The 24,334-nt window shown below is 33.1% G+C and overlaps 2 protein-coding genes across 7 annotated transcripts; both read right to left on the bottom strand.

Moving 5' to 3' along the window:
* Positions 1–2,460: 2,460 nt before the first annotated feature.
* Positions 2,461–5,115, bottom strand: LOC101246432 (septum-promoting GTP-binding protein 1-like). The gene is made up of 6 exons (XM_004240098.4): positions 4,852–5,115; positions 4,133–4,253; positions 3,849–3,936; positions 3,636–3,675; positions 3,461–3,544; positions 2,461–2,773 (listed from the first exon to the last, which is right to left on the bottom strand). Exons 1-6 carry the CDS (start codon positions 4,990–4,992, stop codon positions 2,609–2,611), a joined length of 639 nt encoding a protein of 212 aa, XP_004240146.1. The 5' UTR covers positions 4,993–5,115; the 3' UTR covers positions 2,461–2,608.
* Positions 5,116–12,062: 6,947 nt separating this feature from the next.
* Positions 12,063–18,282, bottom strand: LOC101246724 (glutamate receptor 3.4). Of its 6 annotated transcripts, none has more exons than XM_069298093.1 (8): positions 18,116–18,249; positions 17,118–17,619; positions 16,472–16,506; positions 15,173–16,363; positions 14,269–14,546; positions 14,013–14,044; positions 13,506–13,915; positions 12,063–13,010 (listed from the first exon to the last, which is right to left on the bottom strand). In XM_069298093.1, exons 2-8 carry the CDS (start codon positions 17,407–17,409, stop codon positions 12,552–12,554), a joined length of 2,697 nt encoding a protein of 898 aa, XP_069154194.1. In that variant the 5' UTR covers positions 17,410–17,619; positions 18,116–18,249; the 3' UTR covers positions 12,063–12,551. The 6 variants fall into 6 exon arrangements, with proteins under 6 accessions (XP_069154194.1, XP_069154195.1, XP_010321553.2 ...); XM_069298094.1 differs by having other exon boundaries at positions 18,075–18,201; XM_010323251.4 differs by having other exon boundaries at positions 15,173–16,506; positions 18,116–18,282.
* Between the last annotated feature and the right edge of the window lie 6,052 nt (positions 18,283–24,334).

Raw genomic sequence — 24,334 nt, 5'->3', positions numbered from 1 at the left:
TCACTCTTGCATCATTCTAATGTCCCTTCTCGTTTTTGGACTAATGCTTTTGAAACAGCTGTTTATACTATTAGTAGACTACCTACACCTCGGCTACAATATCAATCCCCGTTTTTTGTTCTATTTCAAACAGATCCTGATTACTCTTTATTATGTGCCTTCGGTTGTCTTTGTTTTTCATGACTGCGTCCTTACGCAAAAGAAAAATTGTCACCTAGGTCTAAACCTTGTATCTTTCTAGGATATAGTAAAATTCATAAGGGGTATAAAAGTTTTTGACGCTGCATCTGAAAATATTTTTATATCTCGTCATGTCATTTTTGATGAAAACGTGTTTCCATTTTCCTCGCGGAATGCAAAGGTTCCCAACCCATCGACCAATTCTAACGATTACCCAATAACTTTACAACTACCCCTGTTGCCTTCACAACCAACACCCCATGCTTCATTTGAGACAAATGTTATCACTTCTCTGTTACCTTCACATAGTCCAGCTTTTCACCAACCTTCAACAGTAACAAACATACACTCACCACAACCTAGCTCCATCTCATCATCTGTGTTAATACCATCACATGATAATGATAGCCTCCCTTGAGTCCTGACCAGCCTCAAACTTCAATACCTACTGCTCCATCTCATAATAATTCATCTTCGGCTTCACTGCCTCCTGTTCCACGAATAGTTACTCGTACTCAAACAGGCTCGTTGAAGCCTAAGATTCCATTTTCCTTGTCTGTTATTACACATTCTAGTGAGGAACCTACTTGTTATTCACAATCTTCACCACTGACGTCGTGCTATGTCTGATGAGTATAATGCTTTGATTCAGAATGGAACCTGGGAACTTGTACCGCCATCATCTTCTCAGAATGTTATTGGTTGTCGTTGGGTGTTCAAAACAAAGATGAAATCTGACTGGTGTCTCGATCTCACAAGGCACGCTTAGTTGCCAAGGGTTATTATCAACGTCCTGGAATTGACTTTGTGGACACATTTACTCCAGTGGTGAAGCCGATAACAATCAGATTGTTACTCTCCTTAGCTGTGACTAAAGGTTGGAATATCACACAACTGGACATATCGAATGCGTTCCTCCATGGGCATTTAGATAAGGTTGTTTGTATGTCGCAACCTCCTGGATTCGTTGATCCATCTCGTTCTGATCATGTTTGTATGCTAAAACGTTCTCTTTACGGTCTGAAACAAGCACCTCGTATGTGGAACAAACGCTTAACTGATGCACTTTTCTCTTTTGGCTTCTTGGGTTCCAAGACACAACTCTTTATTCTACATATCCACTGATACTGATAAGCTTTGTTGTTTGGTGTATGTCGATGATATATTTTTATTGGGTAATAACCCTACTCGAATTAAGTCACTTGTTACATAGCTTCAGGCTTAGTTTGTTGTTCGTGACCTTGACACTCTTTCTTATTTTCTGGGCATTGCAGCAACCTGGACCAGTGAAGGATTACTTTTGTCTCAACGTAAATATGTAGAGGACCTTCTTAATCGAGTACATATGGCTGCTTGTAGTCTTGTTTGCTCACCCATGCAAACTGCGTCGAAGTTATCATCTACTTCTGGTGTTCCTTTTGGATGATCCTACTTTATATTGCAGCACCGTTGGGGCACTTCAGTACCTCACCTTCACTCGACCATATGTTTTGGTGGTACCTCAAATAACTATTTCGATATAACAAACTATATATGTTTGACCATATATTTTCAAATATTGTTGACAAATATTATTTTGATGAAAATTTGGATGAAATTTCACTATGTGTTTGGAAAATATATTTCATTTTTTTAGAAAAAAATATGATTTATACCCATAAGTTTTAAGAACTATCAAAACTAACCACAAATTTGTATTACAAGTCAATTGAGTCTTTGTTGAAATAATAACAAATAGTGTCCATTACACTAGAAGAATGTGGTAGTTTAGAGTGAGAGCAACAAGCATTAGTCCATACATCGCGAAATAGACGTCAAAGCACATGACTTTGTTACCCTGAGCCGATTGTTCATCATTTTCATCAACAATCATATCATCATTTAATATTTATTGAATATTTCATCTCTACTTTGATGTTCACGTAAAAAAATTATGTAATACAACGCAAACAACTACTATAGAGGGTGTTTTTGTAAAATATAAAGGTTTGGTGTAAAATTTTGTTTTTCAAAAGATCCCAAATAATGAGATTTGATCCAAATACTAGAAAAAACTAGTATTTGTGAATTTGGGATATTTGCCAAAGTTATTTATCAAATAATGACAAATTATATGGATAAACATTATTTGTCAAATTTTTTCCCAAATATTATTTGAAAAATATATGACCGAATGATTAGCAACAAAAGTATATTAAGGCGCTCGAGAGGACGAAAAAGGAACTAGGTAAAATCACGAATAATCGATAAACCAACTCTACAAATTACAAAGTCAAAAAGAAAACAAGAAAAAAAATGTTCTTCATTCCACAAATTTGTGTATATTACATAATGACATAATAACTAAGACAACCCGACATTTCACTATCTTGTTACAGTAAAAGTAACAAGCTTTAGTGATCGGTTGTCTATGTGAGTCATTTGTATTCTAATAGTCTATAATAGGTTCTCCAATGGTGAGGTTGCGTTCCAATGTCCATGGTAAGTTGAAGATTTTGGCTGTGATGAACTTGAAGATCTTGTTAACATTTATGTTATAGGCTGAACTTGAGAAGAATAAAGTTGCATTTAGTGCCTTAGCATATGCTCTTGCCTGTTCAAACAAAATTATGTTGTGTTTTCAGATATTACAAATAAATAATCATAGTATAAGTATTCGCTTTGTTCATTTTTTTTGGCCTATTTTGAACTTTGTATGTCCTTCGAAAAAAAAAAACTGATTTATATGAAGATTTTATTATAATATTCATATTAATTGACATATAGTCTTAGATTTTGACTAAAAATCAACAATGAGGATAAAACATAAAAACAGAATATGTTATTCTTTTGATATATATGTTAACAATGATAAAAATAAATAACTATTTTTAATATAACAGACAACTAAAAAGTGAACAGAAGAAATATTTAAGTAATCAACCACTTGATAAGAATGGTGATGCACTATCTATCATAGATTCAACTATGCTACTAATGCAAAAAAAAAAAAAAAGGAAACTTAACATTGTGAATTTGTACAACTTAAATTGATCATATCTGAATTTCCAATACTTGTTAGCAAAGGAAGCCTCGTTGTTTTAATTTATTTGTTTTTTTCTTTTTTAGTTCATTTCAAAAGAAATATTTATTTTTTTGACAACTCTTTATCTTAACTTTCAGACCACAAAATTAAAAAATAATATCAAATTAAAATCAGGCAAATAAATTAAAACGAAAAAAATGTTAAACTTCATCTTAATTTATCTTTATTGGTGCCACAAAGAATGAGAAAATATACCTGTAAAGCGACTGTCCATTGCACATGCAATGGTAACTGAGCAAAATCATCAAACTTTGTTCCTATTAGAACTGGAATTGCTGTCTGAAAACCCCAAAAAAAAAAAATTAACATATTCTTTGATATTTCATCTAGAAAAAGGGAAAAATAAAATGAAAAGTTCAAATCTTCTTACTTGGTTCCATTTTCTTGCTTGTTGATACCAGCTAATTACACTGTTATTAATCAAGATACGAAAAAATGTCAAAAATATCCTTAAACTACATGAAATTAAATAAAAATATCTTCATCACTTAATAATTTGATCTAAAAATATTTTTGTCCTCAATAATCACAACCATAATCCACTATTTTAATGTTGGCAAAAAAAATTAAAAATTAAAAATACCTATTTAATGTACAACGACTTGTGAGATCAAACATAAACAACATTGCTACAGAGTCTTTACAAGCTATTGGAATATGAGAAACGTCACCTGCAGTATCATAAACATAATTTTAGAAAAAAATTATGTTCACAAACTTGTATCTTTAGAATGCCCAAAAAAATGTAGATTTTATTAATTATTTGCATGCCAAAAATTGATGAGATTGTTCGGACAATTGACGTAAAAAAAAAAAAAGAAGAAAAATGAGTCTAATCTGGATGAACGGATGGAGGAAAGAATATACCTTCGACTTCCCAAATGTTGTAGGAAATTCTAGCGCCACTAACACATAGAGTTTTGTCCATATGGTTTAACCCTGTTGTTGAAAAACCTTCTTCCCCTTTCTCCTTTCCTACATACTTTGTCTACAAAAGAAAATACACAAAATTCATGATTACTTAAACTTGAATTATAATAATACACATGTATCTAGAAAATTATGAGGGTATGTTAATGTTATTTTTGATGTATCTAGAAAAATAGAAGAAAAAAAATAGGGTTCTAACTAAAATATGCACATGTTATAAGAATTTAAAAGGTGTATGGGTGGCATGGTGGAGTCAAAATTCATACAAGAGGATTAATTGGTTTATATATAACAAAAATAAATGTTTTTGCCTTATTTGTACGGTTTAATTGGAACCCTTTGCCTTGTTTTAGGTCCGGCTTGTGATGTTATCTATTATACTAAAATTTTGAATCTGTCTCTACAAGGTAGAATTGTTTTTGCCTTGTTTTAGGTACGACTTAAGATATCATTTGTTGTTTTTGAATCTTGAATTTGCCTCTACAAGGTAGAATTGTTTTGCCTTATTTGTGTGGTTCAATTGGAACCCTTTGCCTTGTTTTAAGTCCTACTTGACATATTATCTGTTTGTATTTAAATTTTGAATCCGTCAAGTTAGAAAATATGATAATATTGCATGCATGAAAAGAAAAATTGTAGTAATTATTTATACTAACCAAAAAACTTGTCTTTCCAATATGATAATCACCCAAGAGGCTGATTTTTAAAGCAACTAAATCCCCCATGGAATCCTTGTTGGCTAAACTACTAGAAAAAACATTGGCGGAGGCGGGGATAGTGGTCGGAGAAGAAGACATTATATGTCGATTGGTGATGATGGTGGTGATAGTGACGATTCAAAAGGTAGGATTTTGTGTTGGAATTAGGTAAAGGGGTGTTTTTTCGACCGTGTTAAAGGAAGGGACGGTGGGAAGAAATATAAGTTTTAGGTTTGCTTTTATATTTGGAAAGTTAGTGTTGAATCCGTGGGTAATTCTTGGGAATGAGTAAATCTCTCAATGTTAGTGTTGTTGTCTCCATGAGAAATTTTTGGGAATGAGTGGATCTCTCAATGGTTGTTATCTTTTTTGAGTCTGATTACTTTAGATTCGTGTCTATTTTATTTTTGGAATCGAATACTTCTAATCAAAGATGATTCTGAATTTTTTAGATAAAAATGAATGAGTACTCACTATTTGTCACAATTTTAAAAGATTATTCAATAGAATGTATCATAAATTAGTTTTGATATTAATTATTATTTAATTTTATTATTTATCAATGATTTCAATCTATTTATAGCTAATACATGTATAACTGATATAATTATACACCTAATTCATTATTATTCTTATGCATAGTAAGTCATGAGCCCATGATACTAATTAGGGCTACTTATTCTTGTAAATCCTCGTTTACTTATAGCTAAGGTTGTGCAAGCCAAATCATAACTCAAATTGAATCGACGAATCAAATCAAATAAAAAAAAGACAATTTGTGGTTTGGTTTGGTTGTTTTGACGGTTGAGAAAAAATTCGACCACTCTTGATTTAGTTTGGTATTAAAAGAAAAAATATATTATTTACAATCTACTTTGTTGATATAATTTTAGTTAATTAGTGTTTTCAATTTTATATATTTTATTTTAAATTTGCACTTGTAAATTTTTTTATTTTGTATATATATATATATATACATATATATATATATATATACATATATATATATATACACACATATACATATATATATATACATATATATATATATATACATATATATGTATATACATATATATATGTATATACATATATATATACATATATATATACATATATATATACATATATATATACATATATATATATATATATACATATACATATATATATACATATATATATATACATATATATATACATATACATATATATATACATATATATATACATACATACATATATATATATATATATATTGGGAAAATCAGATACACCTTAACTAAACTAAGATTTTATTACCCCTAAACTTATTTTTTTTTTTTGTAATTTTGTGCAACTTTTTGGCATATGTGGCATCCAAATATCTCTCACGCGCCTCAATTGCCTGGAGTCACGCAATATTTCAAGTAAGACAAAAGGTTCACAAAATTTTAAAAAAATACGTTTATGGGGGTAATAGGACCTTAGTTTAGTTATGGTGTGTCTCTGGAATTTTGGTTATAGTTGTAACAACCCTAAAAATGGATATGCTAAGTAATGCTTAATGTGTCTAGAATGCCAACGATTAGACCGGGTTCACACGGCTTGATGCGAGTAGAACCAGACCTCAGAACCCTTGCTACATCCAAGCCAACTAACTTTGGGAGTTAGTTGAGCTAGAAAAGGTTGGGTCCAACCATGTAGGGCTCTCGAATACGAAGATTTACTTGAAGGAGTCTTTATCGGACTTAAAAAGGGAAAATCTTAGGTTTGGAGGGTCTAGGGGTAAAATGGTCTTTTTCCAGGCTAAGGATAGTATCGTAATTATCCTAAATATATAATTAATTATTTAATTAATAAGGTGGAGGGGCATTTTGGGAGAGAGGCCGAAATTGAAATCTTGAAGTGAAGTCTTGCTCCACCCGGGTTCGAACCTAGGTGGAAGCAATGAATTAAATTATTTTTAATTTAAGTTGATAAATTAATGTAATTAATTTATATTTATTATTTATTAGCTGAGATAAAATAAAAGGAAATCAGATTTTTAATAATTAAATAAAACCTTATTTGACTAAGTCCTAAACTAGACTCGTAAGCCTAAGAAAACTCTTCTCTCCCACGCTCATCTCTCTCTCTCTCTCATGTCTCTATCAGTCTCACTCACGTTTTTCTCTGCCAAACAACGTACAAAAACAGTAGGTAAACCAAAGTTCTTCACACTTGAAGAACTCACAACTAAAATTATAAACAAACAACTAATCAAACACGTTAGGCAAATAGAGGGTTTTTCCATCAAGTTGGTGTTGAAGCTATTGGATTTGGACGTGTGTTTGGAAGGGTTCTTTGGGCAGCAAGTCGAGGTTTGAATATAAAAAAAGCATAGGTTTCCTTCTCTCTTGGTACCTTTCCCAAGAGACCATTAAGGTTTAGAATATTCATTCTGAAAACTAGGATTTGTTCCCTGTCATTAGCTCCCATTGAATCATAGGTTGGTTATGTTTGTTGGTAGAAAACTAGGGATGAAACGTATTTTCGTGATGAGTATGTGTTTATATGTATGTTTGGAATTATGTGACTTATGTTGATGTTTTCAAAAATGTAACTATGTGTGTATGTGTGTTGCCGTGGCTATTGTTCATGGTTTAGGACTTGAAATGGCATGATAGTTCTTTATATTTCATGTACACATGTTGATGTAAATGTGATGTTCATATGAGTTGAAATGTGGCTGATTTGAGGGGTAATATCTTGTCAAAATGAATTCATGAAAACGCACCTAAAACGTTCTAAATGCACTACGAAATTCCCCTAAGAACTAAGGTGTAACTTGATGAAAGGATGCTGAAAATTAAAAGAAAATTTCCAGCGTCTAGTGATGAATTTCGGTCAGCAAAGAGGGTTCAAAATGTTGAAAAAAAAGAATTAAAACAAGTGAGGTCATGGAGGATTGAACCTGTGACACCTCTCCATGTTAAAAATCATAAAAATAAAGAAGTAAAAAGAAATGTGGTGAAGGGGATTCGAACCATGGTATTGACTGAAAAATGTAACTTAAAAGAAAAAAAAGAAATGGGAGGAGTGGGATTCGAACCCACCACCTCTCAATCAAATTTAAGGAGGAGAATAAAAGAAAAATAAAGGGGGAGGGGTGTGGGAATTGAACTTACGACCTCTTAGAAATATTAAGGAGGAGAATAAAAGAAAACTAAAGGGGGAGGCGTGTGGAAATCTAACCCATGACTTCTTAGGCAGATTAAGGAGGTGAATAAAAGAAAAATAAAGGGGGATGCGTGTGGGAATCGAACCCACGACTTCTTAGGCAGATTTAAGGAGGAGAATAAAAGAAAAATAAAGAAAGGTTATGGGAGTATGATCGCACAACCTCATAGTCAACTCGAAATAGACAAGGAAAAATAGATAAAAAAAATAAAAGGGGTTGTGGGGATTTTATCCCACAACCCCTCCTCTAAGTAAGAGGTAATTCAAAGGAGAAAAATAAAGAGGAAACGTTGATGTTGAAGCTCGATCTAGGGTCCCAATGTAATGTGGACCAAAATACGATAAATGAAAAAAATGTAAGTGTTGTCTAAGGGATTCAAAATAGGGTTCCCTTGCCCAAATTCCGTATAGATGCATAAGTCATACGTGAATTAAATCTTCAAGAAAAATGTTGCCTACTTAGATCGAAATCGAGATCTTGGCATACATATAAGATGCATAAGTCTTGTACTACATAATCTTAGGAAGATATAAATCACTTAAACGAACTATGAATGAAGCCTCATGGCTTGTATTTATAGACCCATAAGTCTAGCATACATTTAAAAATAAGTGAACGTAAGATGTATGTAATGAAATGATGTAACCCTAGAAGGGTTAAATACGAGTGTAAAACACACTATATGGCCAAGTGCATTGGCATACGATGAAATGATTATATTGTAATGAAATGATGAAACCCTAGAAGGGTTAAGTAAGAGTGTGAAACACACAAATGACCAAGTGCGTTGGCATATGATGAAATTCACATTCACGTAAAAAGGGGTGAGTTATGAAGAGAAAATGTGCTAATGTTGATGAATATAGTGACAACATGATATGAGACTAATGTAAAATATGAGAGCAATCTCAAATGAGCCTAAGTAAATGTTACCAAAACGTACTCACCTATGAGAGTGTAAAGTTAATGAAGAGACCAGTCTATATGAACACTCTAATGAAAGTATTGAGATTAACACACTTAATACTAATGATGAGATGAGAAACAAACTATTGAGCTATGATGTCCTCATACTAGAAGCCAGCTTCCATGACGTATGAGTTGAATGTAATGAAACTTTATACTGAGCACCAATAGACTAGCTTTGAGCGGTGATGCCTTTTCTCGGGAAAGGGCGGAGGTTCACGTAACTCTCATGAGATGAGATTGTCCGACATGCCGGGTATGAGTCTCCTTATATCTCCTAGTCTTCGAACTTATACTGCCAATATAGGGATCTGGAGGGGTTCAATTCCCATGTACGCTATCATGTTTTGGGTCACTTTAGCTGGTGATTCCACCTCTTTTCGGTGTGGGGTTTCATGACACTGGATTTCATGATACTCATATGATTTATGTCGGTTAAAGTCAAAGTTCCCATTGAATGAATGAGGCCAGCCTCAAATGATGCATATAATGAAATGAATGATACCAAAGGTGTTAGGATAGGATAATCAAGAGGTGAGTTAGATTCAAGTAATGACATTAGGTCATTCTTGGTCATTGCACAACGAACCCGATGGAAGTCTTAAACTACATCCTAGGTATAGCTGGTGTTTACACTGGTCCATGAATGAAATGAAATGAAGTACGTATGAATGAATGAAACAAACTCTGTGTTTGCTAAATCAGACTCCCTAGTTGAGGTCCCGTATGTTGAGCCTCATTTTTGGGAAGTCTAATGTCAAGTCCATGATTCCAAGGTCTCATGACATACGAATGAATGATATGAACAACATTACGTGTTATATGAATTATGATATGAGCTATGTGTATGCTGTTGTGTGTTGTGTGCAAAATGTTAAGTATGATGATGCATGTTACTCTCACGGCATAACTTTCCTAATCCAAATTTGGAAAGCTCATTCACTTTTCTAATCTCAATTTGGCAAGTCCACTGACTTAGCTTTCCATAAATCATATTGTTAGGAAAGAGCTATTATTTCTCATGCATGTCCTTCGTGTGTGCTTGCATATACCCATACTTAGTACAAGTGTGTACTAATTCCATATAATTATCTATTTTTAGGTGCAGGCACAAATGGACGTTAGATCGTACGGTACAACGTTACAACTATCCGGATGTGGAGCTTTCATCCGGACTTGGTAGGCCTTCATGCTTTCGAGGATGCTTGCCCATTATATTCTAGCTTAGTTATAGGACTGGGCTAGTGGAGTATGTTCCACTAGCATTTCTTTCCGCTTTTGTTCAAACATTGTATTGATGTCATTTTGGCAAGTATACGTTTAATGCTATATTAAACTATTTCTTTCATTTGATGATCTTAATGTTAGATGGTTGATGGTGAACAATTATGAATTTAATTGAATGATTAGTATGTATGTTAACAAACAAAAAGTTTCAAATTTTCCGCTAAATTAACCTAGACGAAGTAAGAATGATGTACTTAGGCTTGTCTGCGACCTCTAAAAGGTCAAGGATGCCGGTCTCTTCGGGATCTAGACTTCGGTCCTGAGAAAGTCTAGAGTACTTGTGCATTTTTACAAGCCTAAATTCATGTAACATTTTTTAAGTTTAGCTTTTCACACAGGTAAGGAAAAGAATATTTGATCTCTTTTTCAAATACCATATGTATAGTCATAAAAAATCAAAAAATAAAACAATCCAAAAGAATCGACTAAAGGCGAAATGAAAAAACCGACATTATGTAGTTTGATTTGGCGTTTAGATTTAATAATCGACATAATTAGTTTTTTTTAATGAAAGACAAAATCAAATCGACCTATGTAAACCCGACCCCTACTTACAACTAGACTCGAGTTTCTTATATTCCTATTATTAAAAAAGTGACAGTTCATGGTCAAAAACTTCAAACTTCTTTAATTAAGTACTCCTTCCGTTCACTTTTAATCATCATATCACGCTTTTCTAAAATTAATTTAACTTATATTAAAGTTAGATTAAACTACATTAATTCGATATTTTTTAAAAAAAGATTGATATTCAAAAACTAAATGAGAAATAGTATAAATTTCAATTTTTTGCATATCAATATAATGAAAAATATATTGTCAAAATTCTTATAGTTTAACTCTAAAAAAGAAAATGATGCCCGTTAAAAGTAAACGGATGAAATAGTAACAAACCAAGAAGAATAACTAAAGATACACTTCATCTATATTTCATGAGTCCGAAGCCAAAAGAACAAAAAAAATTGTCAAAAATTCTAAAAGATAATCATTTTTTTAAAATCTAAAGGGCAATTCTGATAAAATTGACGTGTTAATTTTTTTTAAAAAAACACTTTTGTCCAAAAAAAATTTCTTCTTCCTTAAAGTCGCTGCTATGGCAGCGATTTTGTCAATTTTTTTAAAACAAATCCGACCCTGCAACATTTTTCTCAAAAAATTAGTTGAACTGTGGTGCCTGCCTCTATTACTGCAAAGAGACGAAGACCAAAATGGTGCTTTTGTTAAGCTATCGGACTTGCTTCTTTTCGTTTACTTCTTGTTAATCGCCATTGTTGCCCTTCCAAAACACATTTCCCCCTGTGTTGGTTGACCTAAAGTGCTGGTACACACTCCACAATATGATGATTATTTGGTTTCTGAGGAAACCCATTTTTAAAGTCTTGCCAGCAATTTTTTTTTTTAAAAAAAATATTAACCTTTTTAAGGAAAAGGACAGCAATTTTCAATTTAAAATATTTTTTTTTTGAAAAACGCTGTGGCGCAGCGATATTAATAAAAAAACTCACGGTATCAATTTGTCAGAAGAAAATCTCTCGGTCATTCTCTTTTAAAAATTTTGACAATTTTTTTACCCTTTTTACTCGGGACTATATTTCATTCTGCTTTATTTTAACCTCTTTCTATTTATTTTAACCTGAACATCAATCCCAAGTTCTGGTGAACTAAGATGAACAAAGCATTATCTTCCCACAAATAATAGGACACAACGGAAAAGTAAATGGAAGTTATTAAATTTATTTACTAAAAATACAATAGTACCCAAAAAAGGAAAACAGATGATTGAACTTTGAATACAATTGTCCCTCTATATCAATCATTTATACAATATAATATAGCCACTTTTTTATTACCATGGTGTCCGGAACCAACTTTCGTCACTTTCACAGGATATTTATCACTTCCACCAATAACAGGTACCAAGTAACTCTGTCCATCAAGACTCGAACAGATGGAAAGAATCACTTGTGTTTTTGTGTCTCCACTCAGTTTTGAACCTAAAACCTTAGGATTTACAATCACTTCATTGACCACTAGACCACGTCTGTTATTTAGTCTTTTCATACTAAATAGCCTACAAAGATATTTTTCATTCTAATCTACCTAAGTTTTTATGACAAATAAGTTACATAAAATAGCAATTGCAAATGTCATATACATATATAGCTTGATGCATTGAACAAAAACACATCAACCCAACAATATTTTAAACAGGAGAGTTCTGTTGCACATCTGAGATATGACTTATCTGTTTCTTGTTGTCACTGTTCTTACGTTTGAGCATTTCTTTTATCTCAGCTTCTCTTTTATCAACAAAGCCCATTAAGTCCTTGAAGCTACGTGACCGTAGGGAACGCCTACTAGACCTTGCAGATTCAGGTTCACTGATCTCCGGTTCCTCTGTCTCGGGGTCATACCTGAGGAATTGACAGTAAACCCTGCAGATAAACACTACAAGAGCAACAGCGCAAGCACCACCACAGATCACATAAAGTCCCCAGAAGCTACTGAGAGAAAGGCGAGTATCGTCGACTTGGTTGTTTTGTGAAGAGCATTCATTGTTAGATAGCCATTTGTCATGGATCCTTTGTAATTCACCATTTTCTGATAGTTGAAGGATAGCAGTTGACAAATCAATAGCCAGAGGAGAGTCTCTTTGAAATGCCTGACCAAAGACAGTTAAGATCAGTCTTTTAGTAGACCAGATTGCCTGTGCATCATCAATAGGAGATAAACATAATACTTCCCCGGTTCAAGTTATTTGTCTGGTTTTGACTTGGCATGGAGTTTAAAAAAGTAAATTAAGACTTCTGAATCTTGTGGTCTTAAGCTAAAGATACGTACAATGAACTTCCAGATTGTTCTTTAATCTTGTGGTCTAAATATGTCAGGTGGATAGTCAAAATTAAAGAGTTGTCGAAAAGGAAGGAGACATTCTTTTTGAAATGGCCTAAAAGAAAAGTAAGACGAACAAATTGAAATAAAGGGAGTATGTTGTAGTTTCCATTTTTTCTATTCCAATATTGGATTGGGTTCTATTTATTCCTCTTCGTTGGGGTTGAGGAGGAAGTCGATTTAGATCATGTGTAAGTGGTAAATATAGTTTTATGGGGAACTGTCAGCTATCTCATCATAGCAAAAACAGAAAGGAAATACTTACAAAGCCCCATCCGCTCTTTGTGAACTCCTGTCCTACAGTCCTGAATATGCATTTGCTATTAGACAAAAAAAGCTCAACATAAGGGAGCTCGTCGACAATGGCAGCAACACCACCACCTTTTGGACCATTCTGGAGGGCGCTAACATATTCAGCTTCACTTTTTATTATTTGGAGCCGCGACTTTGGAACATGTAGCTCATCAATGAGATAATTGTATGCAAATGACCCATCCTGGACTCCTATAGGATCAGGGCTTGAGATTAAACTGTCAATTCCAGCAACTCCTGAAGACAGCTTCTGCACTGTAAGAATAGATGTCAAGCTAGCTGTATAGCTCGAATTGATGATTAAAACCACAAAGAGCCAGAAAATCAGCACACAGCGTCCCAAGGTGCTCAATGTGTTCTCTCCTGTATTCATTCACAACGGAGAGTGTCAGCTATGCGAAGCTAGAACTAAGTACCACAATAGCACCTTGCTAGAAAAGTTCAAGCAGGATATTCTTACTGTGCGCGAAAAACATGGTTGAGAAACTAAACCTGAAAGAAAAAATGGATGTTAGTACCAGGGATAATACACTTGTACAGGCAAAAAGATTTACTGAAAAAGGATCTCCTCATCATTAATAGTGTCATCAGAATTCAAATTGTGCAAAGGAAAGAATCAAAATTAGCTTCATGCTAGTACATTAAAGAAAAATTTGCACTTAAACAGCATACTGATTCTCGCTTCACAAGAGGTTGTAGCAGTAAGAAGTACTAACCAGAACACTGTAATGAGTTGTTTCCTCGGTGGACCGCGGAATTCAGGATTCATCCGATGCTCAAGAATCCAAACAACACAACCAACAAAGAGGAAGAATACCCCAGTTACACCCCACATTTGAATTGTAAATGGCTTAAGGAAAGCCCAAGGACTGGATTTGGTCTCTTTGACAGGAGCAACTACTACGAGTCCAGATTCCATATAAGGCTGTGTGAAGTCCACAATCCTTGTGCGATTTGTCGTAATTGCAATATCTCCAACAGCTGCATCATATTTCTAACAAACAAATGAAACCTGATAAGTGGTCTAAGAAATATCCTCATTTTTTTTATGCATACACCAACTGTTCTAACTTTAAGGCAGAGATGGAATGTTACATCATTACGAAGTACAAAAAAGAAACTAAATTTTCTTGGTTGTTCCTCCCTACCGACATTTAAGAAATTTTACCAAACGACTTTACTCAATAAACTGAATGTATAGACAATTGCTGCTGACCAACCTATTCAGTTCAATTACATATTTCTCCAACTTACTGGGTCATATTGTGTTAGTAACAGTCACAAAGATATCCGTTTATATCACAATGAACCAAATATTTGAGTTATGCATCCGTAAATCCTCAACAAATTCACATAAGTATAAAATCCACTATGATCATGCATATTTCACTTACCCTATGTAGAATTGTGATACTTCTAATCAGCATCAAGGGTCTCTATCACATTTCATATTTATAAAAAAGGAACCACCTTATTTCCTAATTAGTTAGTGTTTCCATCATGAAAAATCCTGATGCATAGATACTAAAGCTGAGTAGATATAGTCAGACTGGTCACTGGCTTGGCTAGAGTACTTTTGTCATAAATACTAGGTTGTTGAATGTAGCTGCAAGTACTCACATTTTGTGCAACATCATTCACTATGCTGTTGAACGACGGGTTTCTTTTTCCATCTCCGTACAAAATGTAGACATGAGGGACAGGGTAAGCCAACAAGTCTATTGCAGCCTCAAAAACATCAATGCAATATCCTTTCACCCCAGCGGGTCCTTTGTCTTTCTTCACAAACTCTTCAAAAGTGACACGGAAAGGAACGGCAATTCTCAGGGGCTTTCCATTATTGGGGAACACCCATCCTCGAGGTCGTCTTATAGTTTCTCCAGGCCATATAGCATTATATAGCTTTTGGTTACTTGTTGAAGTGTTTGCAGGCTTTGTATATAAAACCTCGGGTGTTGTAACAGAGAGACCAGAATAGTTTGACCAGTAACCTATAGTGCGTAATCCAGTTCCAACTACGTTAAGTACATCATATGCTGGATGAATCAAATTCTTCTGAGGATCAAACTGAATCTGACCAGTTAGACCTGTGAAGTTCATGCCAACAAGTATCTGGAGTAGTTTCTGTCCTTGGTCAAAGACTCGGAGGGATGACAACTTCAGAGAACTTCCATTGGTATCACGCAAACTGGGGTCATTAGAGAAAGTGACATTTCCACCATTCTTGAAGAAAAGGTCAAGAGCACGGGCGACCAACCAAACTGTATCGTAAGCATAAAGTGCATAAGAATTAAACCTTGAAGTTTTTATACTCTTCAAATTTTTCCATCGAAATGTAAATGTCTTTTTCTTATCAGAATCTGGAGTGTGATGGCGAAGTGCGACAACCCCTTGTAGTACGTCCATAGTATCTTTATTAAAATCTGATGAATCCAAAACAGATGGAAGCCAATCAGTAGCAATCCAAACATAACCACTGCTCATCATTCCCAATTTTTTAGCCTTCGAAAAAAATGACAGTCCAGTATCAGGATTTACATGAACAATATAAACCCGTGCCTCCATAAGGTTCACACTAACTAACAAGTCATCGATATCACTCATAGTTGCTCCAGGAGAAAAGGCTGCTTTATAAGAGATCTTGGCCCGCTTCATTGCAAGGGCATCACCCAACACCGATATCCCATTTCTACCATTGTCATCATCAACAAATATGGCTATAACCTCCTTCCATCCATAATAATCAACCAGATCAGCAATAGCATACATCTGGAAGTAATCACTTGTGACAGTTCTAAGAAAATATTGGTACTGAAGAGAGGAAAGAGTAGGATCAGTTGCAAAAGACAAAAGTGGGACACGAAGTTCATTCACTACATGAGAAATGACATGTGCTATTCCAGAGGATTGCGGACCCACCGCAACAACGACTTCTTTTTCCATCAGCTGCAAAGCTGCAACGGAAGTGTGTTTGTCAAATATTAAGAGGGGTACAGGAAAAAAAGCAATCGATAAAGTTAATGTAAATAACCTAAATGCGAAAGGAACACCAGTATCGGTTATGGTTTCGACAAAGGCTTACGTCTATAAACAATCATTTATCAAGACATTGAACTATTCCAAAATCCCGAAACAGGCCATGAAGGCATGAACTAAACTTAGCTTCTGCATTTACTTATAGAGGAAGTATGCATTGCTTCATGGTCCTTTTCTGGTATAAATCCATTCGTGATAGCTTACACTTCTCAAAAAACTGCCGAAACATTCCATTGCACCCTTCTCCCTGGTGCCACCACGCCCAGAATGCTTTAAAATTAATGAAGCAGAAGAAAAGAAATACCGTTACCCCCTTATGTATGATCAAATTGATCAAGCGAAGGAATTGGATTGAATAAGCAATCTTAGTCTAATATTTATACTTTAAATGGGGAACATCACATTTGTTAATAATACTGAAAGTAGAAGAAATTGACTATACGATATCATGTGTCTAGACACCAGCACTACTGAAAATTAAGTAGCTTTAATACAGACAAGAATATTATGGTGGAAAAAAAGCCTTTACCATCAATAGTGCCTATGAATCCACTGCAATTTGTATCCTGTGTTACGACGTGCAATTTGGTCCCACTAAGTACTGTAGAATCAGCATTAACATCATCGACTGCAGCTAAAATGGCGGGCATTACAGAACTTCCGATGACTGAATTTACTGTGAATAAAGCTCCAAACTTCACCACTTTTGGCCAAGACAAGGAAGAGACAGTGACATTCTCAATCCCACCAAGAACCGCCATAGGCACCCATATACATGAAACCAATAAGAGAAACACTCTCCTCCTAACTCGGGCCTCCATCACTACCTTCCAGCAAGCACGGCTTGAGCTAGCCTACCGTGTAGCTTTGGCCGGCCAGATTTTGTATTTGTGTTAAAAAAAATCCACCTATCAAGAACCAGTAATTTGCTTTTTGTAGAACCTAAACTCATAAACTCAAAATCCTAAGTCCACGTCTATCAAGAAATGACGAGGATTACCTCACCCTCACAGTTTCTCCCAAAAAAAACCCTGTCAACAAATGCAACATAAAAATGAAGCTTAAATCCCAAATCTTGAAGATAAAAATTCAAGATTTTATGCAAGATCCTCAAAAAATAAGAACTTTGCAGAATAAGGAGTTCCAGTATGAGCCTCAGAGCAAGAATCTGAAATTAGGTACCCCATTAGTGTCAGCACAGCAGTTGTCCTAACTAGGAAACCTCAACCCATAAACCAAAACAGAAAAGTACAATATTTTCTGAGCCTAGCACTTATTCCAATATGATTTGATTCCCAATTGAGAAAGAATAAAATCTCACCACAAACACAAGCTTAAACAATGTAATCAATATTAAAATATATTATTCTAGAGAGTTCAATAAGAGAACTAGTCAACCACTATAGTCATACAAGCTACACACATCAGTGTAGACTAATTAATAAAATAAAGAAATGAGTTGGGGGCTAAAAGGTTCAAACTTTACCTTGGATTCATGTTGACTGATGAATAAACAAAAGGATTTACCTGTTAAGTCTTTGCCATTTTGGAATAAGAAAGTGAAGAGCAGCTTTCAAGCAGATTTGGATGGAGGAAAAGTGTGCAACATTCTTGCAACCTCAGTAAAGTATGATATGTGCTTCTTCGTAACTCTCTTTCCGTCTCAAATTAAGTGATACGATAAAAAAAAAAAATAATGTCAACTAAAAATATAAATCATAATATATAAAATCATATCTATCAAATTATTCTTCTTGTAAATTAAATGTTATTTTCTTCATCTGACATCGGTTAATTTGACATGATTATAAACAAAGAAAAAAAAAATTTAATTTGTGATCTAAACCATTTTTTATTATTTATATGATTATAAATCACTTTATCAAAAATAAATAATAAACTTTAAATTAAATTTTTTAAAAGATATTAAAGTCATAACATTTTGTTAAAGAATAAACTAAAAAAATAGAACATTGAAATGAAATGTGACAAAGAGAATACCGAATAGTGATACATAAAGGTATATGTATACGTATATATATATATATATATATATATATATATATATATATATATATTAACTACTTTATTTTGAATTCCTAAAATTACAAATAATCTATTACAATACATTTCACTTATATATTTGATCTTATCTAAAATAAATATTTTACTTCATTTATTTATTTATTTATTTTATCAAATTAAAAGGTTCTATTACAAAAAAAATTGTACGATCTTCAATATTAAATAACTATATAAACTGATACAAATCAAATTTTAAATTCCTAAAATATTGATGATAAAATTAATTTAATAAAATACATATCTAATTAAGATTTTTTTGTTGTTTGATTTTTTTTATAGATTGTAGGTGGGGCCTGTGTGAAACTCGTGGATTCATTCCCCCAAGGCTTTGTCCAAGTCTACCATGTGATGCATATGATAGGTTAGAGTTCTTCCAAAATAAATGTGAGAAGGATAATTAATATATTTATAGGAAAAAAAAATGTGAGAATGATAATTAATATATTTATAGGGGAATAATGAGAAATATCGATATAGCACGACTTCTTCTTTAGCGCTAACTGGCAACATATCTCTAGATCCGATGCAAATAGAAGTCAGTCGATAAAATTCTTCGAGTGATTGACGACTCGTGAGCTCGCAGGGCTCATAGGATGAAAAAAGCCCCTCTTTTCATTTCATTATTTCATTAACGGGTTTTCACAATGTAAGCCAATGAAAGCAAACGGGCTACTTGCAAAATTTATTTATTGGCTTCAATTTTAAATACACTATAACCTAACACTTACGTAGGGTTAATTTAGGGCTACTTGCAAAATTTATTTAATGGCTTCTAATTTTAAATAAACTGCAACCTAACACTCACTTAGGGTTAATTTGATAGAGTATCTCAAAATTTTATAAACTTTTAGATATACATAAAAAGATCAAGAAATTCTATATTGGCTTTCTCAAAATTGTTGTTCGATGCCCTTAGCAATCCAAATAATTTCATTTAAGAAATATGCTATTAACATTTATCAAATTATGGTGAATATTTAGGAGAGGAGAATCAAAGGGGGATAAAATTATACTCGCACTGTTACTAATAAATTACGTTTATTCAAATAAGTAAAAATAATAAATAAGTAATATTTTATCTCTAACTTTCAACAAAAAAAAATATATTTTATCTCGATTTTAAATTTCTATATATTAAACATCTTCACATTATTTTATGTTATTAAATACCAATTTCTTTTCTTTTTTAAATAATGTAAAAGTTTTATGATATATAAAATGTAGCTAAAGAGGAACATCAGAACGCATCATGCCAAGATATACAAGGTACTTAAATATAGTAAAGAAATTTTTGTCATTGATGTGAAAGTCAAAATTATGTGGTATTGATATACCAAAACACATTTTAGACACTAAGATAAAGGAAAAACAAAGTAAAGTAAAATCTCATTAAATTAATATACAGTAAATCAATAATTTCTTTGAGATAACATTTTTTTTGGTCTTAACTTAGGCCAATTTTTTAAAAAACAATTTCGATAGGATAATAAAATAATTTATTTTTAGAAAATCATATATAAATATATGATCCCATTAATATTATAAATTAATAATTAATTAAAAGTACAAATATATATAAGACAAGTTAGAGAAATATGATTCTACCGTGTTTTATTTTTGTTAAAATTTAAATTTAGTTGAAACTCATCTCTAACTTTTCTTATTGCATTCAAATGTTCCGGTGTTGCCACAACTACAAATCTTTTTTAGTGCATATAGAATGATCTCTTTTATACTCACATAATATTTTACGTACTTCTGTCTGTGTTTTTGTGCATATAAAATAAATTCTTTTTAGTATTTACTTTCTGTCTAATCAGTAAAAGAGTTTACTTTCTGCTTAAATATCAACAATTTTTTTTGGAGGAGGAGGGGGGGGGGGGGGGGGGGGGATAATGAACAACTTCTAAGGCTAGAACAATATTTTTACTAATTAGAATTATCACTCAAGAATTATAACCCCCAAGGCCCCAAGGCTGAAATTTCTTGGGACATAAACACTCCAACAATTATTAAAATAAAAAAAATGAATAAAGGACATAAAACAACAGGAAAAATAGTGACCAGTAAAAAAATATTACATGAAAAATATTGCAATCAAATTAATTTGTTTTAAAAGAACTTAAGGAAAGTATACAATAATATTATATTGTAATGGAATCTTGAATCATTGTAGTAGAAGTGTTGAGGACAACACTTTTTTTGCAAAATCCTCGTGGCCACCAACTCTGTGTGAATGACAATATTGAGATTAGTAACTTCAAAATAAAAATAAGTAATATTCAATGTGCATGAAGTATGCATATTGTATACTATCCTAAGATAATAAACAACATAACAATGAAACAAAACTTATCATTACTTTTCTTGAATAAAACCTCAACATTCGTAATATTTGACAAAAATAATAGAAAGAGGACTACCATGCTTATAACAAAATGGTCAATCCGGCGGCGTATCGACATCTTGAGCTAGTCAATGAAATATTTTAAACTATTTAGAAAGCTTTAATAAGTACAAAAAGTTACCATGAAATATAATACCTTCTTAGTTATGATAGATCAAGTATAAGGTGCTCGCTTGGAAGTGCAATTAGCTATCCATTCATGATTACAACAAAATCGCGTATAATCAAATTTGATATTCTATAAAGGTGAGATGTAAGAAAATCGTCTACAAATTGTACTATCGTTCAAAACAATCTAAATATATATCATAGAAATATTATTCGCTTCTACATAAAATTTAAGGTTTATAATAAAAATAAGTTAAAAAAGAAAAAACAAAGAGATAGATTTGCTAGTCAGGAAACATACCTCAAAGCTTGACATCTCCTCTTTCTTATATTTCTAATTTTTTATTGTTAATTACCAATTAATTCAAATGCTAATTAATGGGGGTAAGCAGTAGTTGAGCTAGGAGATACAAAAGGCCTATTTGTTAATTAGTATTTAGGAGTTACAAAAGTTTTGAAAGTAAACGGATGTCTTTTCCTATTACATTGAGTAGAATCTTCGAATTAATAGAACCATTTTTTTTCTATTCATAGACTTGATTATGTTACACATTGATTTAAATTAAGATATATATATATATATATATATCTCCTTTATATAAGTATAATATATATCGATAGATTTTAAAAATTAATAAAAGATTTTTTAATTTAAAAAAAATTGGTGAAAGACATTTTCGTAATTCGACTTTGAACTTAAAATCTTCCTACTTATAATAATATATGATATATATCAACCCCAAAAGTTAGCTCATAAAGAGAGTATTGCCCAAGTCCATATAAGGAGACCACTACTCATTTTCTAATCGATGTGGGACTTTTACCTACTCTAACACCCCCCTTCACGCTAAGGCCCAACGTATACGTGGATTGGGAGTCCAAACGGGGATGGACCTGACTCTGATACCATATAAAGATATGACATATGGACCTAACTCAACCCTAAAAGCTATCTCATGAGGGGAGGATTGTTCAAGCCCATATAAGGAGACCACCAGTCCATTCCCCAACTAAGTGATACTCGATTCAATAATAATATAGTACTGATATGGTACTCGATCATTCATATATGTGTATATATGTATATGTGTATATATATATATATATATATATACCAATGTGATACTTGATCTAACATCTACACACAACACAATTATAACCATAATGAATAATAACCACACATTTATATTCAAGTAACACATTCATTGCATGCAATTGACAACATATTCACTTACATTTCACATTCTTTCCTTCTTCCCCAAACTTGTATCATGCATGAATTACTACAAACACTTGATAAGTATATATAGTATAGACGAAAAACAATCAACCATCCTCTACTCGATAGAATTCCTTCTGACTATTCTTTGTCACAATCTAATTACCCACCATTACTTTTCCAAGATAACACCCAACAAATATCAACACCAACAATACTAATCAAGTTCATCCTCAGCCTAAACATAACTAACCACAGATCTAACAATCTGGACTCCTTACTTGAAGTCCTAGGTATGAAATATTTCGATAATCTATATGAATAAACACACGTCTAACTACTTAGTTAAGAAAACTTAGCCTACTTGGATGATAAGCACTTGCTGAAGAATGTTGTACTCTTTTGGCTAAAAAGGAAAATCCTAACAAATAGATGGAGAATCAATGGGTTTTTCCCTTATTCGCTCTAAAAATCATATTTTTCATTTTTTCTCATTCTTAGAGTGGTTTAAATAATTTTTGGAGTAGCCTTCATATATTTTCTCCCAAGAAAGTTGGAGGAGAAATAAAATATATCGATTTAATTAGGGTCTGATTTCATAAGCCTCGATATAGTGACCATGTAGGCCCTATAACAACAGTGCCATAATGGGAAGCTTTACGATATGGCGAGTTGGCGTCAGTTTGAATAAATATAAATAATTTTATTTTGGGCCCTACGTTCTAATTGGACTTCATATTTCAGGAATTATTAGGATTCTGCCTGAGGTGTATCTAAATAATTTCACCTAATTCATTTTGTGCTAAAAGAAATGACCAGTTGATGTTGACCCAAAATTCATTTTCCTCTAAATAGCTGTTGACCCTCACCTACGACCAGAACTATGATTTGCAGGTCAAAACACTGATCGTAATAATCGACCGTGGGTGAATTCAGAGATCCCCAAGTTTGGAACCCTACAACAGAACCCTACCTACTGTCTGTGGCCTGACACATGGTCTGTCAATGACTTCCATTAGATCTGATACCAGATCCTGAAAGCTACATATTTTCATCTTTTCGAATCAGAGATATTACAATATCTCTCCCTTGGAAACATTCGTCCTCGAATGAAGTATAAATCATATGAGTATGGAGGGATGAAGTTGCAATCCCTACCCCTAAGTACTAGAAACAAATGCTAAACGAAACTTCATGAACATGCAAATATGTTGAAATGCAAGAATAACTAAGGGAAAAGATAATGATACTGAAACTGAATTAGTCAAGAGTAAACTGAGAGACTGGAGAGGAACTATTACGTCAAGCTGCATTAAATCACAAAGAAAGAGGTGAGGATACTTGGCATTATGGTTGCTTCTGCTTCCTATGTAGCTCCCTCTACGAACTGTCTCCTTCACAATACCTTTACTAAACCGACTTCCTTAAATTTCAACCTACAAGCTTGACGGTCAAGAATTTTAACTGACACATCTTCATAAGTGAAACTGTCATTCACAACCACACTCTCTAATTGTACTATTGTCACGACCCAAAATGTGTCGTGAGTGGCACACACACTTATCCTACTATGTGAGCGAACCAACCAATCTGAACCCCAACATTTCAAACATAATAAATAGAAAACAATGCGGAAGACTTAAAACTCATTAACAAAATCAATAATCAACTTCTAAATCTCAAAACTTATCATTATCCCCAAAATCTGGAAGTCATCATCACAAGAACATCTATCCTCAACTTACTAAATCTAAGAGTATCTAAGAAGCTAAAATAATTAAAAAGCTAGTCCATGCCGGAACTTTAAGGCATCTAGACATGAAGAAGAAGATCCAGTCCAAGCTAGAAGCATTAGCTCAACCTGAAATCTGACGTGATGAAAACTGGCTAGAGTTGCGGTTGAGTTGAAGACGACAGTACGTTTGCT

The sequence above is a fragment of the Solanum lycopersicum genome, chromosome 5, assembly GCF_036512215.1.
Source record: "Solanum lycopersicum chromosome 5, SLM_r2.1".
NCBI lineage: Eukaryota > Viridiplantae > Streptophyta > Magnoliopsida > Solanales > Solanaceae > Solanum > Solanum lycopersicum.
Note: the sequence above shows the minus strand (reverse complement) of the source record. Positions and strands in the feature narration are given on the sequence as shown.

Bases quoted from the DNA above. Each gene is read 5' to 3' on its own strand.
- LOC101246432 (XM_004240098.4), bottom strand. From the start codon at position 4,992: ATGTCTTCTTCTCCGACCACTATCCCCGCCTCCGCCAATGTTTTTTCT. The intron at 3,676-3,848 runs GTATTTTTAATT...GATTAATAACAG, and splicing joins AGTCGTTGTACATTAAATAG to TGTAATTAGCTGGTATCAAC. The intron at 2,774-3,460 runs GTATATTTTCTC...TTGTTTGAACAG, and splicing joins AATGGACAGTCGCTTTACAG to GCAAGAGCATATGCTAAGGC.
- LOC101246724 (XM_010323251.4), bottom strand. From the start codon at position 17,409: ATGGAGGCCCGAGTTAGGAGGAGAGTGTTTCTCTTATTGGTTTCATGT. The intron at 14,045-14,268 runs GTTAGTACTTCT...TTTTTCTTTCAG, and splicing joins CAACTCATTACAGTGTTCTG to GTTTAGTTTCTCAACCATGT. The intron at 13,916-14,012 runs GTAAGAATATCC...GAATGAATACAG, and splicing joins AACCATGTTTTTCGCGCACA to GAGAGAACACATTGAGCACC.